Below are 23,270 nucleotides of genomic sequence, written 5' to 3' on the forward strand. Positions count from 1 at the left end.
AACAGTCACTGATTATAATTAAATCACTCTTTTTCCTTGGCAAGTTAACAATTTCTGAAATTGGCTCAGATGACACTGCTGTCTTACATAGTGACCTGTTCAAGGGATTCTAGACAAACGGGAGTGCCGAACAAGGAAAGGCACATCAAAGTACCTAAGTGAAGGTGGTCTTGCCTGTCGTGAAAAGTAAAAGCTTTAGCTTGCATGCTCTGTGGGTCTTGAAGTGGGCACTCTGGCAAAAAGAGCCAGAGTCCCCAGACCCTCCAGCTTATGTTATAGAATTGGTTACATGAAAATACAACCAATGTTGTTGTTGTTTAGTCATTTAGTCGTGTCCGATTCTTCATGACCCCATGGACCAGAGCATGCCATCCTGTCTTCATTTTTTTGCATTTCTTTTCTTCAAATACAATCAATAAGATACAAATTAATAATAATAATAATAATAATAATAATAATAATAATAATAATAATATATTTATATCCCACCCATCTGGCTGGGTTTCCCCAGCCACGCTGGGTGGCTCCCAATCAAATATTAAAATGCAATAATTCATCAAATATTAAAAGCTTCCCTAAACAGGGCTGCCTTCAGATGTCTTCTAAAAGTCTGGTAGTTGTTTTTCTCTTTGACATCTGGTGGGAGAGCATTCCACAGGGCAGGCGCCACTACTGAGAAGGCCCTCTGTCTGGTTCTGTGTAACCTCACTTCTCGCAATGAGGGAACCTCCAGAAGGCCTTCGGCGCTGGACCTCAGTGTCCGGGCAGAACGATGGGGGTGGAGATGCTCCTTAAGGTATACAGGACACCAATGCTCTTTTGTTTTATTTTATCATATCTTGCCATAGCTCTGTTCATATGGTGTACACATACGGAAGCATGGGAATTAAGATCAACATTTTTGTTTGATCCACCATGCATTCCACATAATGGTAATTACCATGGTATTTCCCCCTCCAAAATATGTAGATGTATTTGTTAAACCACAACAATATTTGTGCTGTGTTCATGTTCTTTGCCTGGGTTGATGCTGCGGAATGCTTTCCCCCCTAGTATCTTCTCTCTTCTCTTTTTCTTTTTCCTGCTCTTATATTTTAAAAACTTTATAAAAATTCTATGAAAAAAATAATAAATAGCGTTGGGTGAGTAAAACTTTTTAATGGCTGCCCCCTGCACTGTGAGTTGTTCTTTACTCCCTTAGTTCATCCTCTGCATACTCAGGAGTGGGAATAGGTTCACTATGTGAGCTGGAAATCCCCTGAGAGGTGTGGTGGTAGACAGACTAATATTTCCGGATAGCACAAATGGTAGCACTCTAATAGCTACTGGGATAAGCATGGCTAAAGATAGCAAATAGGGTGGACACTCCTGAGCAACCTCAACACCTCAGTTAAGTTGTCATCTCAAATGGACAGATCCCTTCAGAGATTAAAGGGGTGGCACTCTGATCCACGGTGTCTGTTTCCTAGCACAAACTGTCTTCAGTTACCTTCCCGTAGAGCAAGAAATTGGTGCCTGACCTATCATGTTGAGAAGCCCAAATGAGCTGTTTGTGACAGTGATGTCATTTGAGGTTGTCATTACTTCGTTCAGCCTACAGATTTGCTTGGTTCAGAATTGTCAGATGAATTGGGCCCCAGATATTTGTTGGACAATTTTCTCCTGCCTCAATCCACCTGCCCACTGAGATGGTCTTCTGAAACTTATTTTTCCTCGGTGCCCCCACCTTCTGAGGTGTGGTAGGGGGTGACCTGGGAGGCAGCCTTTGCTGTGGTGGCTCCTCATCTTTGGACTGCCCTCCCTAAGGAGGCCTGCCTAGATACTTCATTACCTGGCAAAACTTGCTGGGCAAAACTTCCCCATGCCCCAAGCTTTTAAAAATTGCTAATTTAAGCCTTTTAAATCTTAGATCAGCTTCATTTTACCACAGCTGTTGCTGTTCTAGTTTGTTGCTTTAAAAATTCTGTGTTACTTTGTATGCATTGCTGTTTATATATTTGTTACTTCTTGCTACTTTTTTAGCCTCCTTGGGAACATAAACGTGTGAAATATAAATCTATATGTAAGTAAGCAAAGCTGAATTGAGTTTTGTGGACCCTCCCTCTAAAAAAAGTTATGTGTGCTCTGCATTTCGTGCATACATGCAAGCTCTTTGATTTTAATCCCTCACTCCTGATGAAACTCTGACTGACTGCAGTTGTGCAGGGTTTGGAAGGAGAAACATTGAGTTTCCAAAGGCCTCTCACCATGGCTGGGTGTTGTGGTTGTGACCATAGAGCTGGTGAAACCAACTACAGTTCCCAGGGTGCAATGCATCATTGTGCATGTGCACAGCCCCATCAACATGTATGCAGTGGCGTAGCGTGGGGGGTGCCAGGGGTGCCGGCTGCACCGGGCGCAACATCTGGGGGGGGCGTGAGTCCAGAGGGAAGGGACAAGTTCCTTCCTCGGCCGGGCTCCCAGCCGCCGCCACCAGCCTTGCGCCCTAGCACGTGCGCAGCCCCCGCCGCCGCTGTGGCTACACTCCACTCACTGCTCGCAGGAGGAGCAGCCGCTGCAGCAGCGCCGACGCCGCCACTGACGCCTGGCCGGGCACGGGCAGCCTCCACACCCCGCCGCCGCCGCCGCCATCCCCTCGGCCCAGCCACAGGCGGCGGCTGCTTCTGCCGACTGGGTGGGAGGAGAGCTCCGAGGGGCCTAGCCGCGCCCTGCGCTCCCCAAAACCCTCCGAGAGGAAGCCGGCGGGCGGGCGAGGGTCTCCCGGCAGAAGGGGGCGCCGCTGGCTCTGGCTCTTAGCGCAAGTCTCAACCGCGGGGACGGGGAGTGAGGACGGAGCACGGCTGGAGCCGGCTGGGAGGAGGAGAGGCGCTCGCCAAGCCTGGATCTGGAGCTCCACCTACAGCCCAAGGAGAGGAGGGGGCGGGGAGGCGCCCGAGGGGAGGGGGCTTCGTTTGCCTCGGCCCACGGGGGCTCCGCAAATAATAAATTTTATAAATTCCTGCTGAGCCTTTGGGGGGGTCCCTTAGCTCCTTCGCTCGCCCCCAGCCCCAGTGGCGTAGTGTGGGGGGTGCAGGGGGGTCGGGCGCAACATCTGGGGGGGCGCTCGCACTCAAGTGCTAAAATCCACGGGTTAGGGGGCGCAAATTACTTGCCTTGCCCCGGGTGCTGACAACCCACGCTACGCCACTGCATGTATGCACCCACACTTTGGAACTCCCTGCATACTGACACCAAGCAGGTACCTTCAGTGAACTCTTTTCAGAGGCTGCTAAAATATTTTTGTTTAGGCAAGTGGCTTGCTACAAGCCTATCCAGACAGGTGGAATATTGACCTAGGTTTTCATGTACTACTAATTTTAATCGTTGTTTGAATGTTTTAAATAGTTTTGTTGTTTTTTTAACTGTGGTGGGGTTTTGTTTTTTTAACCTGATAATTTTATTGCTTTATTTTTCTTGTAAATTGCTATGAGATTTTATTACAATCCAGCAGTGTATAAATCTTGTGAAATACGTGCATACATAAATCCATATAGTCAGCTCAAGGAGAAGCGCAGACCCCTCGTTCTGATTGCTGGTTTTAAGCCGATTCTGATTGATGTGCTGGGAACTTTACCCAGTGTTAATGTGCAAGTGTTTCAGTAATCAATTTCATATATTTTTTTCTACCAATAAAGTCAGGTTCTGATGAGCTGAATGAGTTGGGCATATACTAAACATAGTTGCACACATTTGTTTTCTCTCTCCATTAATCATTGAGATCCCACCCCACCCACTGCTTGAGCTTCTGTGGGATGACAGAAAATGTCCACCCACACTAAAGGAAATTTGGCAAAAATTTAATGATTGCAGCATATTAGTCACAGTGTGAAAGACACATAATGTTCAATAATCTCTCTTTTCTAGCTTCCTGCCTTTGGCAAAATGGGGGCTTACATGAAGTAAATCAGGGACACAGCTTATTGCAAAAGACCTGCTGGAATGTGGAAATAAGCAAACCAGCCCTCCCCCTACAGGCAAATATCCAATAGGTTTAGAAGGGAATTTCAAAACGGGCAGTTCTAGAAATGTATTCCGAAGCGAGCCCTCTGAGGAGATGAATGTAAAAGATGATGACGTTGGATGTTATAACTATAAAAGCATGTGTGAATATACCAGAAAGGAAGGGAGGAGGCTTATTCTTAGTGGTAACCGAAGGTAGAACAAGAAGCCAATTTTATAGCTGTCGGGACGATTATTAGACAATAGAGTAAGCTGCCAAAGGGCCAGCTTGAATCACCATCACCAGAAACATTCAGAGGCTTAAACATAGGAAGAAAATGAGAATAACTTCCCATTCTTTCTGATCTGGTGTGAGCAGGAAGGCCATGTGTACAAATAGTCAGCTATTAGATTAGCTTGAGGAGATGGCTAGGAGAAAACACAGCTGTGGCATTTTGGGTCAGGGAAGGAGTGGATCTTCTTGGCTATTCCTGAAATGTTTCTCCTTCTTACACCAGGACAAGGGAACCTTTTTCAGCCTGAGGGTTGTATTCCTGCAAGAGCAGTCTTCCAGGGATTGCATGCCAGTGGTGGGCAGAACCATAGATAGGCAAGAACTGACCAGAATGTCAGTCTTGCTTTTGTACAGCATATTACATGCCGAAGGAACTAAATAAAGATGCTTAACTGCACCCCACCAAAAGAAAAAAATCACCCAGAAGCATTCCTGTTAGCAGTAGAAGGTCAGGAAACACCAAAGAAAATTAAAAACTTATTTCTATATGCAACAAAAGCTGCAAGAATAGTATACGCAGAAATGTGGAAAGAGAAATCTAGTCCAACAAAAGATCAATGGCTGCATAAACTAATAGGATATGTCGAACTAGGAAGTATGACAGCCAAAATAAGAAATATAGATGGAAAGACAGTAATAAGTGAGTGGGAACAACTTGAAGGGTATCTAAAATGAAGCGGTATTAAGATAAATCTACAAGCACACACACACATATACACATACACATGATAGGATGAAAAACAAAAGTACGTATAATGTATATGGAAAATGTAACAACAACAACAACAACAGATTACTGTACATCCAAAAGTCAGAGATTTCTATAAACACACATACCCTCAGGCAAGCAAGGGACAAAATCACAGTTCAAGGATGCATTCCAGCCAGGCAAAATCCGCCCGGGGGGGGTGCAAAGCTGGGCTAGTGACCTAGGAAGAGTTGTTAGAGCCAGACAGAGAAGTCTGGGGCTTCCCAATACAGTTTGGCACCTTCATTTTATGCCAGTTGATGGATCCTGAGGCTACCCATCCATTCTCCTTAATAAGACCACATTTGTAAAGTGTAGCAGTTTATGTGGTAAATGTTCAGACATGGAATGGGGTCTGTACAGGGAATTTCCTAGGGCAGGGCTCTTGATGAGCTATTCCCACCCATGTCATCCCTACTCCCATTTCACTACCACCATCCCTTCCAATAAAACAAAATACTATTTTTCCCTGCAACTGGAATGTATGGCTAAAGTACATTATTTAAATAGCAGGTTGCTTTATGCTGCAAAAAATGTAGGCTTGTTGAATTGCAGGCTTTGGTTACAATTTTTTTTTTAAATCCACCTACCTTGCATACAGAAAGGTTTGGTCCCTGGTTTGATCCCCCACATCTCCAGATGGGGCTGGGAAATGCCCCTTCATGAAATCCCAGAGAGCCACCACAGCCCATCACTGTAGTAGACAACTAGATAAACAAGTGATCTGACTATTTGGAAAACCCAAATTGCCATTTGTTCCAATTCAACGTTAAAGAACGGTTTTTCCTGGGGCAAGTGGTGGGGACAGAGAATCCACAGACCTGTATCTAGAAAGTGCAGGAAGGGAGAAGGTAAGTGTGGATGAGCCCTTAGGATAAGGCAGCTTCCTGTGTTGCATCTTCAGCTAGTCATAAAGGATACACAAAGTTAATTTACATTGAATCAGACAATTGGTCTGTCTGGCCCTGAATTATCTACTTTGGCAGTCTGGTAGCCAGAAACCAGGAGATTCCAGAAATTGAACCCAGGCTCTTGTGAACGCAAACATATGCAACCCACTATGCTGCTGCCATCCCTCCTGGGTCATGGGAAGATGCAAGAAAGGATGTGTTTTCTGGTATGGTGCTAGAAAATGCCAATGCAGAACATATCTTAGGCTCGTTCAGGCATTTGCCTGGATATATAAACGTAAGGGACCCCTGACCATTAGGTCCAGTCATGACCGACCCTGGGGTTGCAGCACTCATCTTGCTTTATTGGCCAAGGGAGCCAGCGTACAACTTCCGGGTCATGTGGCCAGCAAGACTAAGCCACTTCTGGCGAACCAGAACAGTGCACGGAAACGCCATTTACTTTCCCGCCAGAGTGGTACCTATTTATTTACTTGCACTTTGAGGTGCTTTCGAACTGCTAGGTTGGCAGGAGCAACGGGAGCTCACCCCATTGCGGGGATTCGAACCACTGACCTTCTGATCGGCAAGTCCTAGGCTCTGTGGTTTAACCCACAGCTCCACCCGTGTCCCTTTGCCTGGATATAAAGGTAAAGGTACCCCTGCCCGAACGGGCCAGTCTTAACAGACTCTGGGGTTTGTGCGCCCATCTCACTCTATAGGCCAGGGGCCAGCGCTGTCCGGAGACACTTCCGGGTCACGTGGCCAGCGTGACAAAGCTGCATCTGGCGAGCCAGCGCAGCACACGGAACGCCGTTTACCTTCCCGCTGGTAAGCGGTACCTATTTATCTACTTGCACCCGGGGGTGCTTTCGAACTGCTAGGTTGGCAGGCGCTGGGACCGAGCAGCAGGAGCGCACCCCGCCGCGGGGATTCGAACCGCCAACCTTACGATCGGCAAGCCCTAGGCGCTGAGGCTTTTACCCACAGCGCCACCCGCACCTGGATATAGGTGTGCTCAAATAGAATATGGGAACAGGGGTGCACATGCAAGCCCCGCCCACAGTGTCCTTGTTCACATCACCCCATCCCCAACCCCCCCCCCATCTTGCATGGGGCATCTCTTGAATGCCAGCATGAGGAGGGTCAGGGAGTGGAACAGGGCAGGGGGCAGGGGTGCACGTGAGGATGTTGGGGGCAGGGCAGGCATCCCTATCCCTTCCCACACTGTGAGTGTTCATGAACACACCTCTTGAACTAAGTGTAAACTAGCTTTGTTCCACTGTTGTTGTTTAAAGAGGCAGCTGGTGTTTGCAGATGCTTGCCACATCGAGAAATCCAAATTCAAATTGCATCTTTTCTTCTTTAAATTAAAAAAGCATGAATTAAGAATATCACTGTAAATCTTTTGCAATGAAAAAGAAATTGATTGGTTTCTTTGTTTTTTGCTTTGTTTTGTTTTTGGCCAGTGTAATGCGAGAGTGGATGGTAATTAAAGCTGACAGCCCTGGCTGATTCTCCTTGTTCTGTGCAAGCCTTTGCATCTTTTATGGGAACTAACTCCCCCAAAGTGGGCGAGATAATGATAAACACTATCTCAGGTCACCTCTAGTAAGAAAGGGCCTTTGTTCCAAAAGATGCCTTTTAAGAACAAGGTGCTGCTGACTTAGAAGGCTTTTGATTTGCAGGTACTGGGGGAATTGCTCTGCTGGGTGCTTGCTTGTTCAGTAAAGATGCAGGGGTCATCCTCTTGAATTGGTTTCCTCGCAGAAAAATAAACCCCTGAAATTCCGACCACATCTCCTTTCAGACAACTAGAAGTTCTACCTTCATGAGTTAGGTGGCTTCATGTCTCATCAGTAAATTACCTATTTCTACCTTCAGTTCTGGGACGCGGGTGGCACTGTGGGTTAAACCAGTGGGTTTAACTGTGGGTTAAGCCAGTGTGGTGTAGTGGTTAAGAGCGGTAGACTTGTAATCTGGTGAACCGGGTTCGCGTCTCCGCTCATCCACATACAGCTGCTGAGTGACCTTGGAGTCTCTCAGCCCCACTCACCTCACAGAGTGTTTGTTGTGGGAGAGGAAGAGAAAGGAGAATGTTAGCCGCTTTGAGACTCCTTCGAGTAGTGATAAAGTGGGATATCAAATCCAAACTCTTCTTAAACCACAGAGCCTAGGGCTTGCCACTCAGAAGGTCAGCGGTTTGAAGCCCCGCGATGGAGTGAGCTCCCATTGCTCGGTCCCTGCTCCTGACAACCTAGCAGTTCGAAAGCATGTCAAAGTGCAAGTAGATAAATAGGTACCGCTCCGGCAGGAAGGTAAACGGTGTTTCTGTGTGCTGCTCTGTTTTGCCAGAAGGGGCTTAGTCATGCTGGCCACATGACCCGCAAGCTGTACTCCGGCTCCCTCGGCCAATAAAGCAAGATGAGTGCCGCAACCCTAGAGTCGGCCACGACTGGACCTAATGGTCAGGGGTCCCTTTACCTTTACCTTCAGTTCCATCATGCAACTATTGTTGCATCCCCTCCAAGCGATGAAAGACTCCAGGGGTACCGGCATGTATGTGGTTTTCTTGAGGATGAGGGTTTGTTTTCTTGAGGATGAAGATTGACAGAGACTGTGGTGTCTTTTGGATATATGCTTTTATTTACACATATATGCAACCTGAGCATAGGTTGGAGGGACTCTCAGTATTAACACCCCAACAGATCTTGCTTCCCCATTAGGGGTCTAGTGAACTCAAAACCACAGGTCTTGGGTTTAGCTCCAAGTAGATATGATTCTGTGTCTCCCCAGTTTGCAGCAGCAGCCTAGTTCACCCACCCACACCCCTTGGCCTGTTGTTCTTCAGCCTAGGATGATGTACTATCAAGCCAGGTGAGGTGGGCTAATGCTCACCCATTCGTTTCTATGGAAACAGAGCTCACTTTTTAAGATGCAGGTGATGGGTGCTTAACACCCCCCCAAAAAAAAAACAAAACCTGTAGTGCTATAAATACTATGAATGTCCAAATCTGCAGAACAGGCTTGAAAATGCCTAGCATTGGTGGGAAGGAGGGAATTACACCTCAAATATTGTCATGAATGGTGACTTCCAATAGGAAATTCAGATTAACACAGCCTTCCCCAGTCTGGTGTCCTCCAGATGTTTTAGAAGACAACTGCCATCAGCCTCGGCCAGCACATGCTGCAAAAACTCCTGCAGCAAAAACCATTAAAAAAGACTTATGGCACCTTAAATACTAACAAATTCATTATGGTATGGGGGGGAAATCTTGTGGACTCAGCCCCACTTTGTCAGATGCATGAATGCAAAAGCTTAGTTGGCAGATTATAATGTACAGTATAATGGAGAAAATTGTAAGGTGGGCGTTGAATGGCAATGAGATGCCAGAATTACAGTCAGTGATAATTAGATTTCAAGCGTATGCTAAATGGGCAGACCTTTAATTTTTCATAGTAGAAGACTGGTTTTGAATGCTTAACTACTACACAACATACCCTCTCTTGCACTGAATTTGTGCAACTTATTGATGAAACTGGTTATGGGATGTATTGATTATATAACACAGTGATAGCTAACATACACTTGTAAGATTTGTTAAATGGCCAAGGTGTAATATGGAGCACAATTAAGCTACCGTTGTTAAGGGGCAAAGTATAAGGAGCAAATGCCCCACCATATACACTGAAACATTTGCGTGGGGTGGAGTGGTCATTGCCTGTGCAAATGGCTTGAATGGTTTCTGGACTGCAACCTGAAACCATAATCCCTGAAGCAGTGACAGGCCCCCCTCATGCCCTTCAACCACTGGAACTCTGGCTTCATCAATTCCTGTTTGGAAACAAGATGGATCTATTTGGAGAAGTGCTCTTGCTCTTTACTCCTGTGGCTTTTAATCTTGAAGAACAACTTGACCTAATTACTTGTTTTCCTTGCAGAAGTCCAGCCCTGGCGGGAATTTTCTCATCCTGCTGGTAAAATAAAATGGGAGGTTGGGTGGGGGCTTTGCCCGTGTGCTTTATTAAAGAGAATTGCCTAAAATAACGTGCTTTTAAATTAAGGGCCATCTCTTCACCTCTTCAGATAATTAGACTGGAAGTTCGGAGGGAAAGGTTAAGGGGCAAAAAAAAAAAGTGAATACAGTAATAAATAATGATGTAGAGTTTGTGAAACACTGTCTCTTCTGCTTACTGAAAGATCGGCACCCTCTCTTTCCCTCTCTCTTCTGTAGATGAATTGCTTAATGGTGTGGTTTTCATATTTAATAAGCTTTGCAGCCATCAGGTGGGATAGTCATTGCAGGCGTTCCTCACCAAGACAAGTTTGTTCTTAGAAACATGAAATGTGTTCCCCTTTCCCCAGTTTTGTTTGTTACGATTGTTGTAGAACTACTTCAGATGTATGCTATACTGTGCATACATCTCAAATGTAATGTATAACTGATAAAATAAAAACTCCCCCAAAGAAAGAACCATGATATGTGAAGACAGTAAAATATTGAGTCTAATGTAATATCTATTTTTATTTTAAGAAAAAAGGGGGAAGTCTGCATTATTATTATTTGCTGTTATTTTATCCCTGTCACCTGCCTCTCAGCTGTGACCCACTTCTTCTCCCTTCCCTTTTTTATCCTCAGGAGAACTCTCTGAGGTAACTTAGGTTGAGAGACTGGCTCAAGGCCACCCAATGTGCCTTATGGCCGTGAGGATTTGAACCCAGGTCTCTCTCCAACATTAGATCCAAGCTTAGATTGCTACATCACACTGACTCTTGAGGTGCATGTTTGTTCATGCCCCTCTATCCAATACCTAGAAATGTGTGTTATCTCTGAAGCCCTGCTTAAACATAAGGACCAGGAACTTGAAGCTGACATGAAAAGATCTTGTGTTGCTCCCTTTTGTTTCAGTTGGTCTTATACAAGGTATTGTGAATTGCTTCATTCCTCCTTGGAATGACACCATATTGTAAAATCACTGTTCTGCTTGACTGAGTGCTGGCAATAATCTACCATCCCATGCCTTGAGAAGTGGTGTGAACCTGGAGCAGAGGGAGCAACTGCCAGGCAGGCAGCTTGGGAATGAAAAGTGAAGGCCTCGTGGCTTCTTGCAGTAAGGAGTTGCTCAGAGTGAGGGAGCTCACCAGAACTTTGGAATCTGGAGGTGGATTCCTTGTCTTCAGGGGACAGGGGTGAGGACTTTGAAGCAGAAGGGGAAAGGCAGCCAAGGTTAGCTCCAGGTGGGTTTTCACCAGATGAGCCTGTAGTACCAGCACCCTTCTGGCTTGAGGCTGAGGTGTTGCTGTTCTCACACTCAGAGGGCTCTGCCATAACTCCATAACTCTTCCCTGATCTACCAGATTAGAAGACTGATGGAGTGAGTAATGGCACCTTCCATGGGCAGCCAGGCTAGGGATTGGGATGCTGATGTTGCTCCTGCTGAATCATAGCTCAACTCTCTTACAGCACAGCTGGAACCCTGTCTGGACTTGCATCCAGGCTGAGCCTGGCCTTACACCGGGCTGAGCCTGAGCTCAGCACTCTGCTCACAACAGATTGGCTCCCTTGGGTCACCTGATCCCCAGGACCAGGACAATTGCTCCAGGGTGACCCTATTGAGATTCCTTTCTCCAAGCACAGATAGGTAGCCGTGTTGGTCCGCCATAGTCAAAATAAAAAAATTCCTTCCAGTAGCACCTTAAAGACCAACTAAGTTAGTTGTTGGTATGAGCTTTCGTGTGCATGCACACGAAAGAAGTCTGAAGAAGTGTGCATGCACACGAAAGCTCATACCAAGAACTAACTTAGTTGGTCTTTAAGGTGCTACTGGAAGGAATTTTTTTACTTTCTCCAAGCAGTGTTCCTAGTGGGGAATTGGTTGGGAATTATTGCTGGGCTTCTCATTGGAATCCCATTGTGCACACAACACTTTGTTTTTTGTTTTCTTGTTTCTGATGTCTTTATTGTTGGAAGCAATTCAGTACATGAAAACAAACAAACCCACATATACAAAAGTGAGTCTAAAGAGACTGGGACCTCAGCCCATGGTCAACAGAAATATCTTGGAGTCTCTTTAAATTGTTGGAGCATCATGAATTGGCCGAGCTGCACTGAAGATTACTATCTTTTTTTCATCCATCTGATGGATGGAGATAAAAGAAAACCCTCCTGAGGGACAGTGAAGGGGTGTGTGTGTGTGTGTGTGTGTGTGTGTGTGTGTGTTTCTCTATTGTGTAGGAAAGGGTTAGAGCTTTTGTTGCTTAAACTTATGAAGCAGCCAAGTGCTTTCCAGTCCCTTCCCCTCCCCATCCTATTTAAGATAAAAGCCCCATATTCCTCATCACAGCAGAAAGCTAAATTCACAGCTTCCTGCTTGCATCACTTCTTGGAACACCTTTGGAGCCATGTAGCACCATGTCTCCTTGTGTTACTTGAAGGCATCCTGGAAAATGTTACTGACAGGAAGCAGTGCAAGGCTGAAGAATTGCCTCCATGCCCAATGTTTGCATGGAGAGAATATTTTTGAGACCCTGGGGCTGAGGATTTTGGGCCAGCATTACACTGAACAAATATGGGTAGCAAATAGAGATATGGTTGAAGTTTCCTCCTCTCTCTCAGGTTATTCCTCTTCCCGTGGAACATCACACCCTTGTTTTGGGAGTGGGGGTAAGATGCATTGGCCTTATTTGGAAACAAGAACCATCTAAGTACATCTTCAACTTCCTAAAGATTGCAATATACTAATTGGATATCCTCATGGGTTTGGATGACTAGCCGCCTATTAAGATTAAAGTAAAAAATCAATAATCATTACTCACTAGTGGAAGTTCAATAGCCATTCTAAATTAAGGCCTCTCTGGGGGTGCAGGGTTAGAGAGAAAGAAATAAGATGTTTAGATCATCCTTCCCCAACCTGGTACATACCAGCTATTGTGGGCAACAAACCTTGAGTTCAGGAGTTGTGGTCCAAAACATCTGGAAGGTACCAGGTTAGGGCAGGTAAGTGCATAGCTTAAGGCAAAACACAAGGACCAAGTGCATTTAAGCTGCTAAGCCACTGAGTTATAAGTTTGCTGAGGAAGCAGTTTGGCCAATGAACAACAAACAAGCTTAGAAATTGCCCGGAATTTTGATGAAGTATTTTTGATTGGTGTGTGTGGAGATTTTAGCACGAACCACAAAGATTTGAGACTAATATTTAAACCCATGCCAGGTGTTTACAGAGCTAAAGCATACCATATATATAATTGTAGCAGTTAAATGTAAAGGACCTCTGGCTAAGTCCAATCAAAGGTGACTTTGGGGTGTGGCACTCATCTTGCTTCAGGCCCAGGGAGCCAGGGTTTATCCACAGACAGCTTTCCGTGTCATGTGGCCAGCATGACTAAACCGCTTCTGTGGGTAATGGTCAAAGTAACTAATTCTATAAAGTCTGCATATATCATAGGAGCCAACTCCTAGGAGCCGTGGGGGCTTTGGGCCCCATAATAAAATATGGCATTGCCATTAAATGGCATTGCCATTCAAATAGTATGTGTGCACCATGTCATGTGTTAGATTACTTGGGCCCCCGCAATATTTCATTCAAGTTGGCACCCCTGGTATATATTAATACTTCGTCTTGCAAAGTAGACCCAGATCTCTTCAGTCTGCCCGGAGCTTGGCAGGGTTATGTGGGGTGATAAGATGTCATCATATTGGGTGTCAAGCTTCCTTGTTATCTTTGATTGACAGTGATTGGGAGATGCACAGACTGATGACATGTCACCATTTATATTATTAATAGGGCACATTAGCAGAGCATTTAACCCATCATAGGATGGTTATATGGCTTCCATTTTTATGCTTTATAAATAACTTTAATGAACTGCATAAGACCCAGATAACGTATGCCCCTATTAGACAATGCTACCTAAAAATAGCATTAAAAATTTGCAAGATGTATTTTATCTTGACGTCTGCAAAAGTGTACTAAACCTTCTGTTCATCTTATTCCAATTGCAATATGTGCTCCACACATCCATTTTTATTTGTTACTTTAAGCTTGTTTTGTCAGTATATTGTTATTTCTGGAAACTCGACAAACCCATCTTTTTAAAAATATACAGGTCACATTGTGAGGAAGTGAAGGCAAAGGGCCATGGAGTGGTGGTTTCTCCATGTGTTTTACAGTGCCCAGTTCCTTCCTGAGGGCGGGAGCACTTGCCTCCTGTTGCACTGGAAACTTCTATTATGTTAATCAGCGAGAGAGGCTTTTCTCCCCTAAAGTACGCCCTTGAGCTAAGCAGCTACTTGAGTTCTGTGTGTCTTTACCTATAATTAAATAGCCCATTATGTTAGGCATTAAAGCTTCATCACCATTCTTTTTAGCCCTATGGAGATCACAGTCTTCTGTTGTAAAAATTAACAGTTATCAATCAATGGACTCATTTAAGATATGTATCTCATAGTGATCTTCTTGCTCATTGTATTCAAGTCGTGTCATCCATTGCCTCTTTCTCCATGCAGCAATTGATTCTTTCTTAGCTGTGGCTGAGATGGCCATTAGGTCTCTATGCTGCACGCAGCCTCTCTAAACTGGAATCTGTAGAATCACAACTGGGTTGAACATACTTGAATGAAAGGGTGGCTGTTCAATCAGCTGCTGAGCAAACTATTCAGGAAGGAGAAGCTTCTGGTAGGACTTCAGCTGCCTTGGGAGGCCTGCATAAGGATGTGTGAATTCCCAAGAAATTTCCCTTCTCTCATCTAACTACTCTAACTTCCCTTGAAATTCCTCAGGGGTTCCCCACCAAGTGGACACAACCCTATGGGGAATAAACCAGAACACAAATTTCAGATGGGTGTGGGTACATGCAACAAAACGCGCACACACACACACTAGAGGCATTAAAGCAGATTGAGCAACTAGATCAAGACGTGAGAAGTTATGCAATTTCTAGTCACACAACAAAGTTTTCAGGCATCAGTTCCCGACATGCATAGTTTTCAGCACAGATCAATAGCAGACAGCTACTGCCACAAACATTCCTTTGCATCACGTATTAATTTATCCCCCTGGGGCTTTGCATTGGGTTCTGAGATAAGCACAGATGCATCATCTGCCAGAGATTGCCTTCTAAGCAATTAGTCTAATTAAAAGGCAAAGTGTTTCTTTTACTAGTTTTATATCACCCCTACCCAAGCCAGTAGCCCCACCCACACAGAATAGTTCTAGATTTATTTTGGGTCTTGGGATGTAATGATTTAAAGGCTCTTTGTGTCATTCTTAAGGGAGGATTAGTGAAGTCTTGCATTGTGACAGAAAGGTGGCATTACCCTGTTTGAACATATGAAGCTGCCTTCAGCAGAACCAGACCATTAGTCCGTCTCAACCAAAACCTGCCTAGCTCAGATAATCTACACCATGGTAGATTTTATTTTCATGAATGAGCTGAACTTTGGGTTCCTCTTTCCATTCTCCATTCGTGAGGAGAGGGGAGTAAAATTACCCATTTTCACTTCCCACTAAACTAATTTCAATTTACATATGCAGGTGGGTTTATGAGTTTTAAATGCAAACTGTGGTTTATGAGTTTTAAATGTGAGGAAAGGGCAAACCGTGGGTACCAAACAGACCCAGGAAAAAGGTGGCAATGTGTTCCTGCCAGGGGTAGAGGAAAGGGGGTGCGGTAGGGGCAGGCTGCCCCAGGTGTCACCACCAAGGGAGGTGACAAAATGCCAGGCGGCAGTCACCGTGGAGCCTGCAGTGCACCTGAGCCATGCATCTTTCCTGGGAGTGACATAGTGACTTGGGTGCCCGCAGACTCTGCGCTGCCCCAAACTGTCCACCTGCCACCTCCCCCTTAGCTGTAGGGTGGCTGAGTGGGAGGAGGCAGGCAGACTCCTCGGAGGCCCCACGGAGCATCCTACCCTGGCTGGCCCCACCCCGTGGTGGCTGGCCCCGCCCCCACAGGCATCTGGCTCCAGCCCCAGGCGCAGGGCACACATGCCGCCCCAGTCACCCAATCGGCTTGCTCTGCTGCTGGTTCCTGCATACTGGGGAATGTCTGCAACATTCAGGGAATTACTGAGGACCTCCCCACCCCACCCCAATCTTTCACCTACCACTCACTTGTGGTGAGAGGGGGTTGGAAGGCTGTTCGTGTGGCATGCAAAGTGGCAGGAAAGTGCAGGTGCCATTTCTCAGTACTGTACTTATGTTATTTTGTTAGCCCAGAGGTGAGGAATCTTTTTCAGCCCAGGGGTTCATTCCCCTCTTCATGCCATTGTTGGGCAGGGTCAGAGCAAGAAATGCACATTTTGCCTTTGAACAATAGGCTCGTCTATATGCACACCTATCATTGTATCCTCCATCCAGTCAATTAAGAGGCATTGTCAGAATCCAAGGAAACATTCCAGCTTGGCAAAAACACTCAAGGAGGTTGCAGAGCAAGACTGTTGAGAAGCAGGATTTGGAGAAAGGGTGTGTGTTGTGGGAGAGTCCTAAGCACCAGTTAGAGTTGCTTAGAGGACTGCATTTGTCCCCTGGGCCTGAGGTTCTTCACATCTGCCATTAGCTCTATCCACACATTAGCTCAGCCTTTCTCAAGCTTGGGTCTGCAGATGTTGCAGAACAACAACTCCCATCATCCATAGGCAGCAGGGCAGCAGTCAGGGGTATGGGAGTGGTAGTCCAACAACATATGGGAACCCAAGGTTGAGGACGGCTGCATTAGCCACATGAAGGGTGGGAGAATAAGGGATCCTCGCCCCAAAGTTAAACCTACAGAGCTGGTACCACCCATCTGACCATACATTCAGCAAAGGTATGGAGTGTGAGTTAGCTGGACTGGGGTAGACTCATCCACTCAGTTAGGAAACCTGAATTATTAGAGCTCTGGGTCACCTATGCAAGGTTCTGAACCTCTAAACACATGGGTATGGTGAGGTAGGTGGGGTAGGGGCAGTGCCAGGATGCATGGTACACCTTCCCATCCATATGTTACTTCTTCATGCAGAGGGTTAACTGCTGAATTGGTCTATTATCTCAGACGCATCCTCAGTAGATTATTCTGGTGATTGTACTTGGTTGCATATTGATTTGGTGATTTGTTCTTGCAATGAGAGCTGAAAACCACAGTCTCTTCAAGGGCAGAATATGTGGGGTTTCTTGTCATTGCCTTCTTCTTTTTTACGCTGTTCTTGAAACACGGAATTGGTCTTAGAATGCCAATAGCATATAACTAATGTGACACTGTCTCTAATAAAATGTCTGAAATGGACTTTGGTTAAAAGTAATTGGATTCTGTAATAGCTCTTATCGCATTAATGTTGTTTGCACTGTTCTGGTTAAGGCCATTAATTTTGCTCTCATATACCCCAATTTTCAAGGGTGCTTGTGACTATTAGGTAAACATTTGTTTCCGACAGAATCCTTGATGGCTTGGCCAAGAGTTCCCTCATTATTATTAATTCCCTATCCCCCTCCAAGAAAAAATATTCATTGCAATTCTTTTCTCTCTCCTTTTGTTAAAAAAGTGAAAATATAGTATTGAATAAGTGAGTAGAGAGTTGTGTGGTTTTCTGTTTAATTGGATCATCAATAGGATGCTGTATGGAAATACCAGTGCCATTTTAGTGCTCCCAAAGTGAGCCATGGATAATGTCTCTGTGTGTTTTTTCATGGCCTATCTCAATATGTTTTTGTTTCTTTTTCTTGTTGACTTCAGCCACATTCACACCATATAGCACTACAATGCCACCTTGACAAGAGATTGCTTCCCACAAAGAATTTTGGGGTCCATGATTTAATGGTGAATGCCTTTTCACAGGGAACTCTGGGAATTGCAGCTCTGTGAGGGGAATAGGGGGTCTCCTAACAACTCTCAGCACCCTTAATGAATTACAACTCCCAGAGTTCTTTGATATGAATATATGGTGTGAATGTGGTCTTAGTCAAAAGGAACCATAATTGCTCAAAGTATCTGCCTCTAAGAGCAGTGATACCAGTGAGCAGTATTTTCCTGCATTCAGAACTGGATTCAGGCTCTGCCTCTGCTAAACCTATAAACAACTTTATTTATTTATTTTTTAAAATGTATGGACTCCTGACCAGTAGATGGAACTATTCCCTGCATGTTGATATCATGATGATTTCAAATTTACAATGCAACCTTCCTCCCCAAAGGAGTCAAGGACAGCTCCTGATAATAAAATGCCATAGAAACAATTTAATACATCACAACAACATGATACATATATTAGTTAAAACCAGGTATGTATAAATGATGAGGTGTGAGGAGGAAGGTCAGTGGGGTATTTTTCCTTTTACTGATTTCTATATGTTTTGGAAAGTGCTTTGTCTGTCTGTTCTCTCTGCATTTGGACCCCTCTTGAGAAGGTTCCCAAGATGGAGGAGCTGTCTTTCATCCATGTTTGGATGCCACTGGATGCCATTTTGAATCAGGATGGTAGTCAAAATCATTCCAAACAGCACTGACCAGAATAGCTCTGAAGGTGTTGTCAACCAATTAGGTGTGACAGTTCCCGAGATTGAATCTGTATGAAAGGATACATCCGCATGCTATATTGAATCAAGATGGCAGAACTTTTTTGTTTTAGGAATTCTTGAGCAATGCTGACTCATTCTACTACCGTAGTATATTTTGTCCCTCTCCCTTAAAATTCTCTGAAATGGGTTGAAAAGCTGTGGAAGGGTAGCATTTTCACTTGTTACAGAGATTCAGCTCCTGGTGATACTCTATGATGTATTGATTTCAACTTCCTTGCCTTTATTGGGGTGGAGAGAGACCATCTGAAGGCAAGGAAATAGTCACACAAATCCACTGACTATGGGTGTGGGTGGTATTTGAAAGACACTGTTACAACAGGAACTTCCTCTACATCTTCAAAGAATACTTTAAAAATATATATAGTAATAATCCACACAATTTTGACCTTTGCTGTCTTTGTTTTGTCTTTGTTTTTTGCAGGTTTACGGGAACAAACCTTCCTGCCCCTGTAATCAGCAGCAAAAACTGGCTTCGCATGCACTTTATGTCAGATGGCAACCACAGGCAGAAGGGCTTCAGTGCTCAGTACCAAGGTATTGGCAGTCTCCTGATTTATTCTGCCCAGTCCCCTGCTCCTCCTGAATGACCAATGAACAGTGGGGATTCCTAAAACCAACTTGAGAATTGGAGTATGCATTATTTGCTGCAGTTTTCAGTTTCTCTTGTTCATTTTTTCATCCTACTTAAATACACTTTTAATCAAAATGCAGATAACTAAACATAGTGCTTTTTTTTTAGTTTTTGCTGATTTTTTGAGCTGAGAACTTTGTCATAATATTCAGGAAACGTGCAAGCTGGCAGGTAGCCAAATCTTATCCATAAATTAGTCTGGGAGGGTAGGATTAAGTCAGCTCTTATTGATATTCACCAATATTGGAATCCCTCCAGCACCTAGTGGGCCTTTGCTTGCTCATAACCACCTCAGTGGGCTGCATTCCAAAGCAACTCCTGCGGCATTCCTTGGGTTTATCCATTTCTGTCCCCACCCTGCTGATCAACTCCTTGCAATGCTTTTGAAACAGGAGACAAAATTATAGCTTAACACAGAACTGCAAATATGGTATTGAAATATTCTTTTCCATACTGCCATGGCTAGCAGTGGGAACTGCTGTCCACAAATGGGGCAAGGCTGGTGACTCTTGCACGGCCTGCAGACCTCAAATTCGTCTGGCATTTGCCAGGAAGGAAAGTCATGCCAATGTGACCATAGCTCAGTGACGGAGCTGCCTCTTTGCATGCAGATGGTCCAAAGTTCAATTCCTGGCATCTCCAGTTAAAAGTATCAGCTGGCAGATGATGTAGATCCTTTGCCAGAGACACTGAAGGGTGGCTGTGAGTCAAAACAGACAATACTGGGCTTGATTGACAAATAGCATGAAACAGCTTCCTGTGTTCTTCACATCAGAACTTTTTTGGGGAAGGTGGATTGTGTCTACAACTCAGCAGTGTAGATTTTCTGGCTCACAGGACCACTTTGGCCTTCCAGGGTCTTAATTTCATTCAGGAGACCATTTCCCCCAAATCATACCCATCTTGCTCTATAGCTGCAGTTGTGTTAAATATGCAGCCTCCTACTGAAATCAGGGTTTGCGGGGACTGCGGATTTCAAATTACTGAGGCAAAGGAAAGCAGTTCACCTGTGATGAAGTCAGGTGATTGGCAGGTGGGTGCCCCTGTTCACTAGTCAAAATGGCCTGCAGATGTTGTGGGAGGTCAGAATCCAGAGCACCAGCAGGATCCGGTTCCAAACCTCTGCCATGGTGCTTTCAGAATAAGGCTTCATATGTGTTAATTCAGAAAAGGTTCTCCTCCCCTCCCACCACTGTGTTCTGCGGTTAAGAAACTCAGGTTGTGATCTTTATGAATCATCTTTCAGATTTAATACCTGAAGCTGTTTAGTCATAATTTTCAGTTGCCCTGATGCTGATTTAAAAAAAAAAGAAAAGAAAAGGGATATCAAAGTCATGATTGCTGCTTTCCTTATTAAAAATACACCTGCCTGAATCATACTTTTTTTTCTTTTTTGCAAAAATAGTCAAGTAAAGATTAATGCTATAATTTCCTCTCTGATTAAGGAAAATGTCAGGGGCTTCTAATCCAGTAAGCTTGGTTAAAAAAACCCCAAAAAACCTTATACATAATAGTCTGAGTGTTTGCATGTTGAGTGCTTTAAAAGATAAATTTCCAAGAAGCCATTGCTCATATGGAAGAGACACTAGGGGGTTCCGAACCAATTTCTTGTGTTACTTTTTAGAGACAGGTTTATGTTTAGACAGATGACAGAAGTTGCTTGCAAAGGACAGAGAGAGCTAAATTAAACGTTACTATTTCCCTTACCCTTTCCTTTATATTTGTAAGGCTAAAGCTGTGGGTGGAAGGTGTATCTTAACCTTTCCCCATCCCTCTATTTATTGACTCAAAACACCACATCCATCTGCTTTCCTCCCAGCAAGAGAAAGTGGATGGAATTCTCAGTTCCCAGAGTTCCTTAACAATCGGTCAGGGTCTTCTAACTACTTTGAGTACCCTTAACAAACTACAGTTCTCACAATTCTTTGGGGGAAACCATGACTGTGAAATCATAGGTCTTTAAACATATAGTGCAGATGGGACCTAACATTGATTGCATCTCTTTATATTTGAAATACCCTGTATATTCTTCAGTGGTGCATTAACCCTAAATAGTTTACTTGATGCCTTTTTGTTACTCTGGGAGAAACTCCTTCCCGGTATTTTTTGAAGATGCTGGCAAGGTGTGCACTAAATATGTACAGTCCAATGAAGAGTCTATTGCCTGCTGTTTCATGGGGAATTTTGAGAGGGTGAGAGACAGGTGAGGCTCAGGAACTGAGTGGCAAAGAAGGAAATAGGGGGTAATTCTACTAATGTGGGTCATTCATCCTGTTGTGATTGGGAGCTTCTGGAGAAAATTTATTCCACCTGAACCTAGAGCAATTTACATGGAAAAGTCTGCAAGAATAGCAGTGTTTTGTTACCTTAAAGGCAGAGGCATTCTATTATAAGCTTTAAAAGATAAAGTCCATTTTATCAGGTACATATAGTATAATCCTCAGGGGTGAGGAACTGAAGAAGACTTTTACATTACACATTGTGGGTGAAATTCCTTTGGGAGATTGAATTGTTCTTCCACCAATTTCTTAGCATTGCTCCCCCCTCCCCAATGTCTGATTTGCATCCATTGCAAATGGACTGGCCTGTAGAAAAGTCTGTTTTCTTGGCAGGCTGCAGTCCATCTTTTGCTGATCTCTCTTCCCTTTCGTTACCTCTCTAGTCAAAAAACAAATGGAGATGAAGTCCCGGGGAGTGAAATTGATGCCGAGTAAGGACACAAACCAGAAGACATCTGTGTGTAAGTTTCACCCACTGTTGCACGTTCAGTGAGAACTAGCGCCTTAAGCATTCCATGACTCTACAGCAATCTCCAGAACGTTGCCACTCTTTCTCCCAAGTTTCAATGCTTGTTACCCCCACCTCCTACCCTGCATTATCGCCTCACCTCCTTCTTCTGGTGCTCTGTTTGCAAGCACCTACTAACTGTCAAGATGCGGCCTGGATGGGTGGGAAGGGGAAAGCCATATGTGTGCAATCTATAGTGTTAGTAATCTGGGAGACTCGGATATCTCTGCTTTTTGTCACATACTCTATAGAGTCATCACGATGCAAACACATTTTTTGACAACCAGATGTATTTGTCTAGCATGAATGTAAGAGGACTTGGATCAGCGGTGAGGAAGCAAGCAACAAAAAAAGCTGCAGTAACTCCACTGATAATCTGAAATGAGATCTTTCCTCTCTCCCATTCCTGGTCATTGAATTTCACTGTGCCTAACTTAAAGAAAAAGACAAAAGGAGAAAATAGTAATATTCACCACACTTATTCCGGATGTGCTTTTTAGTTTTTCACCAATTTTGCCTTTCTTTAAACAAAGAACTTGCTAGAATAGATTGTTTGTTTTGTCCTGGGATTGTTCCTTTACTGAAGTTAGCAGACTCCTTTGGGCATTTAGTGTGTGTGTGTGTGATCTTTTGTTTGTACATGTGATCCCTTACACACACAAAAAGCATTAGATGCACTCCTTTGATAGGTATGTGATTTCGAAGTGGAGCAATCCTTGGCTGTGGATTCTTTCTATAGAATTGCATTGGAATGGAAACTGAGCTGGGATTTTGCAGTTGGATGTCAAAGGTGGATTTAGAGGAGTGTGATCAGTTTGCCTGCATTGGGCATTGAGCCAAGAGGGCGCCACAGGGGGCGCTGCAACAATGATGAACAATGGATGAGGAGCGAGCCTGGAAACAGCCAAATTTTGGCATTGCACAGAGCATCACTGAAATTTTAAAGCACAAAGTCTACCCCTGCTGGATGTGGACAGAAACAGCGCAAGAGTGGGCATCTGGTGGCTGTGCAGGAAAGGTTTGTGTCATTCCTAGACAGCGCAGAAGTGCCTCTAGGCTTACCTTTAACGTAGGATCAGAACTAAAAACTCACTTGGTTCCTTGGGTCAATATACTAAACACTGACATCTTTCAAGACGGTATGGGGAAAGGTTACTTGTGCTATTTGTGTGGTTTAGTAGCATTATGGGATGCAGACTGTTTTAAAGTAATTCCATTTGGGCATTTGTATCAGAGAGAGAGACAGCAGGAAAAAACCAGAGTGGTTTTGAATTGCTCTTTCAAATGGCATTCTACTCTTCTGCTCATTTCTGGCATCCGAGCTGTGATTGCACAAACTGGCTGTAGTTTGGCTAGTGGATGAAAAGCAGGATGTAGAGTTAAAGGAAC

The 23,270-nt window shown here is 44.4% G+C and overlaps 1 protein-coding gene across 6 annotated transcripts in view; it reads left to right on the forward strand.

Annotated features, from left to right (window-relative positions):
• The window catches only part of CSMD2 (CUB and Sushi multiple domains 2), a 492,929-nt gene that overhangs the window by 239,048 nt on the left and 230,611 nt on the right, over positions 1-23,270 (forward strand). For 4 of the 6 annotated variants that reach the window (XM_082233181.1, XM_082233177.1, XM_082233182.1 and 1 more), the window contains exons 6-7: positions 18,885-18,997; positions 21,757-21,834. In XM_082233181.1, the coding sequence (XP_082089307.1) occupies positions 18,885-18,997; positions 21,757-21,834 (191 nt within the window). Of the gene's footprint in view, positions 1-18,884; positions 18,998-21,203; positions 21,298-21,756; positions 21,835-23,270 lie in introns of those variants that run through there. The other 2 variants (XM_082233184.1, XM_082233185.1) reach the window with 2 other exon arrangements.

Source organism: Podarcis vaucheri (genome assembly GCF_965113315.1).
Source record: "Podarcis vaucheri genome assembly, chromosome: 7".
NCBI classification, from domain to species: Eukaryota; Metazoa; Chordata; class Lepidosauria; order Squamata; family Lacertidae; genus Podarcis; species Podarcis vaucheri.